At 69.0% G+C, this 2,999-nt stretch overlaps 1 protein-coding gene across 1 annotated transcript in view; it reads right to left on the bottom strand.

The window, feature by feature from the left end:
- Nucleotides 1-2,999, bottom strand: part of H696_02137 (hypothetical protein) — a gene marked incomplete at its 5' end in the record, with an annotated part of 7,562 nt that overhangs the window by 2,888 nt on the left and 1,675 nt on the right. Inside the window, 5 exons of the mRNA XM_009496033.1 lie at nt 98-602; nt 982-1,662; nt 2,030-2,149; nt 2,275-2,572; nt 2,924-2,981. Coding sequence (XP_009494308.1) covers nt 98-602; nt 982-1,662; nt 2,030-2,149; nt 2,275-2,572; nt 2,924-2,981 — 1,662 coding nt within the window. The remainder of the gene's footprint in view (nt 1-97; nt 603-981; nt 1,663-2,029; nt 2,150-2,274; nt 2,573-2,923; nt 2,982-2,999) is intronic.

Genomic DNA, 2,999 nt, shown 5'->3' with positions numbered 1-2,999 from the left:
GAGAGAGAGAGAAAGAGAGAGAGAGAAAGAGACAGCGCGAGCAAGGGAACATGCGCAGGGACGTGAAGGGCCCATGTGCCAGGCGGTGGGGGCGTACCTGTGCCAGGCCGCTGAGGAGCCGCCCGAACTCCGGCGAGCTCGACCAAATGTTCAGGTCGCCAAAGGCTCCGGACTCATGGCGCAGGATGTGGTTGAACACCACCCGCAGGGACCCATCCACCAGGGTGAAGATCTCCGGGTCGGGGTCCGGCCGGCCGGGCCGGGGGCCGCTGGTGCCGGAACCCCCGGCCGCCGCCCGGCCGCCGCGTCCGCCCGGCGCCATCGGCCGGAAGGGTGCACCACCGGGGCCCGGGCCGCTGGCCGCCCCGGTGCCGGCTGTCCCGGCCGCGCCGGGCCCCCCGGCCGCTGGGATGAAACTGACCCCGGCATCGGCATCCACCGAGGCCCGCCACATCTGACAGGCCACCGACACCGGCAGGTCGATGAGCGCATGGAGCAGCTCCATGCGCAGGGCCCGCGCAAGGGGCAGGACATTGCCCTGCGAGTAGGGGGTGCCCAGGGAGGTCGACTGGAAGACAATGGTCACCAGATTCGAGAGGGAGCTGTTTGTGTGTGTGTGTGTGTGTGTGTGTGTGTGTGTGTGTGTGTGCGAATTCGCCCGGTGCAGGTGTCAGCGCGAGGCGAGGCGAGGCGAGGCGAGGCGAGGCGGGGGGAGAGTGTCTGGTGTGCGTGCACGCGTGTGGGGAGGTTGCTTTTTTGCTCGCGCGTGCCGCCCTGTCCCGCCCTTCCCGGATGTGCGCCCGCGCCCGGGGACACCTGGGGCAGACAAAACAACAAAAGCAAGGCAAGAAAGGAGGGGAAGAGCCGGGCCCCAAGGAAAAGACAGAGCCACCCCCCGCTCCCTCCGCGGCCGGCGAGGAGGAGGAGAAGGAGGAGAAGGAGGAGAAGGAGGAGGAGAAGGAGGAGGGCGGACGCTCGCACCTGCTCAGGGCATGCGAGTGCCAGGCGCAGACCGTGATCAGCGCCGGGAAGAAGCGGTTCACAAGCCCCAGCTGGGCCAGGCGCCGGCGGGTTTCCACGTCCGAGGCCCATCGGGGCAGGCGCGCCATGCCGGGGGCCGCCGCGGCGGCGGCCGGGGGCAGAGCCGCCGGCATGCCGGCCACGGCCGAGGACGCCGCCACGGAGGTACCGGTGGCCGCTGTCGGGGGCCGGTCGGCGGCCGCCTCGGCCCCCTCGGCCGCCGTCTGAAACAAGGGGTCCGGCCCGACGAAGAGCCCAACAAACTGGTGGGCCAGGATCGGCTGCGCGCGGTAGTGCGGCCCCCCGACCACCAGGGTGACCAAGCGCTCGAGGAGTGGCTCCAGCGAGAGCTCCGGCCAGGTGAAGGCCCCGGCCGGCGGGGCGGCGGCCGCCTGAGCCCGGAGCTCGCCGGCCGTGCGAGTGTGGTTGGCCAGGAACCGGGCCACCGGCAGCAGGGCCAGCGGGGCCGGGACCGCCATCAGTGCCTCGAAGGCCCGGAGGAGGAGCTTCGCCAGCCGGTGGCGGAGGGGGTGGTCCCCCTGTCCGGCGGCCTCGGGCGGGGTGCCAGGCGGGTCACACCGGCACAGGGCGTCCAGCACCCCGACCACCTCGGTCAGCAGGGTCTGGCACACCTCCGGGTCGCTATGGAGGGGTGTGTGTGTGTGTGTGTGTGTGTGTGTGTGTGTACGTGTGTACGTGTGTACGTGTGTGTGTACGTGTGTGTGTGTGCGTACGTGTGTACGTGTGTGTGTACGTGTGTGTGTGTGCGTACGTGTGTACGTGTGTACGTGTGTACGTGTGTACGTGTGTACGTGTGTACGTGTGTACGTACGTGTGTACGTGTGTGTGTACGTGTGTGTGTACGTGTGTGTGTGTGGTGAGAGGGCGCGTGGCGAGGGTGCGAGGCGCGCGACAGACAGCGTCCAAGGCGCGGCAAGATGCAAAACAGAGGGGGACGCGGAGGGAACACCCAAGGAGGCAGGCGGGGCCGGCAGGCAGGCGCACGCACAACTGGGACCCCTGGCTGGATGGGGCACAGATGAAGGCCACGGCCTGGTCCAAAGCACGCAGGCAGTATGGCACTAGCAGATCCCGAAGGGGAGCGGGGAGCGGCCGCGCCGGGAGCGAACTTCCGGGCAAGTGGCAAGGCAATCGCGTGAGCATGAGGCCCATGCAGGCAGGAGTCGGCCGAGCAAGTCCCCGTGTATCCCCCGCCCGCTACCCTGCCCGGGGCTTGCTCGGATGTGTGCGCACCTGTCTGGCGGCGCGACGAAGGTGTTCCACAGCCAGGACCCGAGGCCGCTGAAGGCGTAGAGGGCCTCCCGTTGGAGCTGCTGCTGCTGGGCTGCCTCGGCGCCCGGGCCGCCTGGACCGCTGGCGCCCGGGCCGCCGAAGGCCCCGAGCAGGGCCGACCCGACCGACGTGCCTTCGGCCCCGGGGGCCCCGAGGCCGATGTCGCGTGCGCCCGGCCTGACCGCCAGCGCCAGGCACGCCTCCGGCCGCAGAGCCAGGAAATCCGGCCGGACGGGCCGCGCCACCGCACGGGCGTCCGCTATTGGACCGCACAAGAGGGGGAGGGGAGGGGGGGGGCGACGTGGAGAGAAATTGAAGAGACGTGGAGAGACGTGGAGAGGGGGGGGGGGAAATGAGGAGAGACGTGGAGAAATGCATAGAGAGGTGGGGGAATACGGAGAGACAAGGAGAGACAAGGAGAGACAAGGAGAGACAAGGAGAGACAAGGAGAGACAAGGAGAGACAAGGAGAGACAAGGAGAGACAAGGGGAAACGCAGAGGAACGTGGGGAGACGGAGTGAAAAGGAAAGGGGCCAAGCGAGGAAAGAAGGGCCGGGAAAAATGTCAGCGGCTGGGACGGGCGCGCGGGGGAAGGCAGGGCCCGACGCACCAGTCAATGAGAGGCTGGCATCCGAGTGGAGCCACCGCATGAAGAGCCCGTCAATGGCCTCGGTTTGGAAGAGGGG

The sequence above is a fragment of the Fonticula alba genome (genome assembly GCF_000388065.1).
Source record: "Fonticula alba strain ATCC 38817 unplaced genomic scaffold supercont2.3, whole genome shotgun sequence".
Classification (NCBI taxonomy): domain Eukaryota; order Rotosphaerida; family Fonticulaceae; genus Fonticula; species Fonticula alba.
Note: the sequence above shows the minus strand (reverse complement) of the source record. Positions and strands in the feature narration are given on the sequence as shown.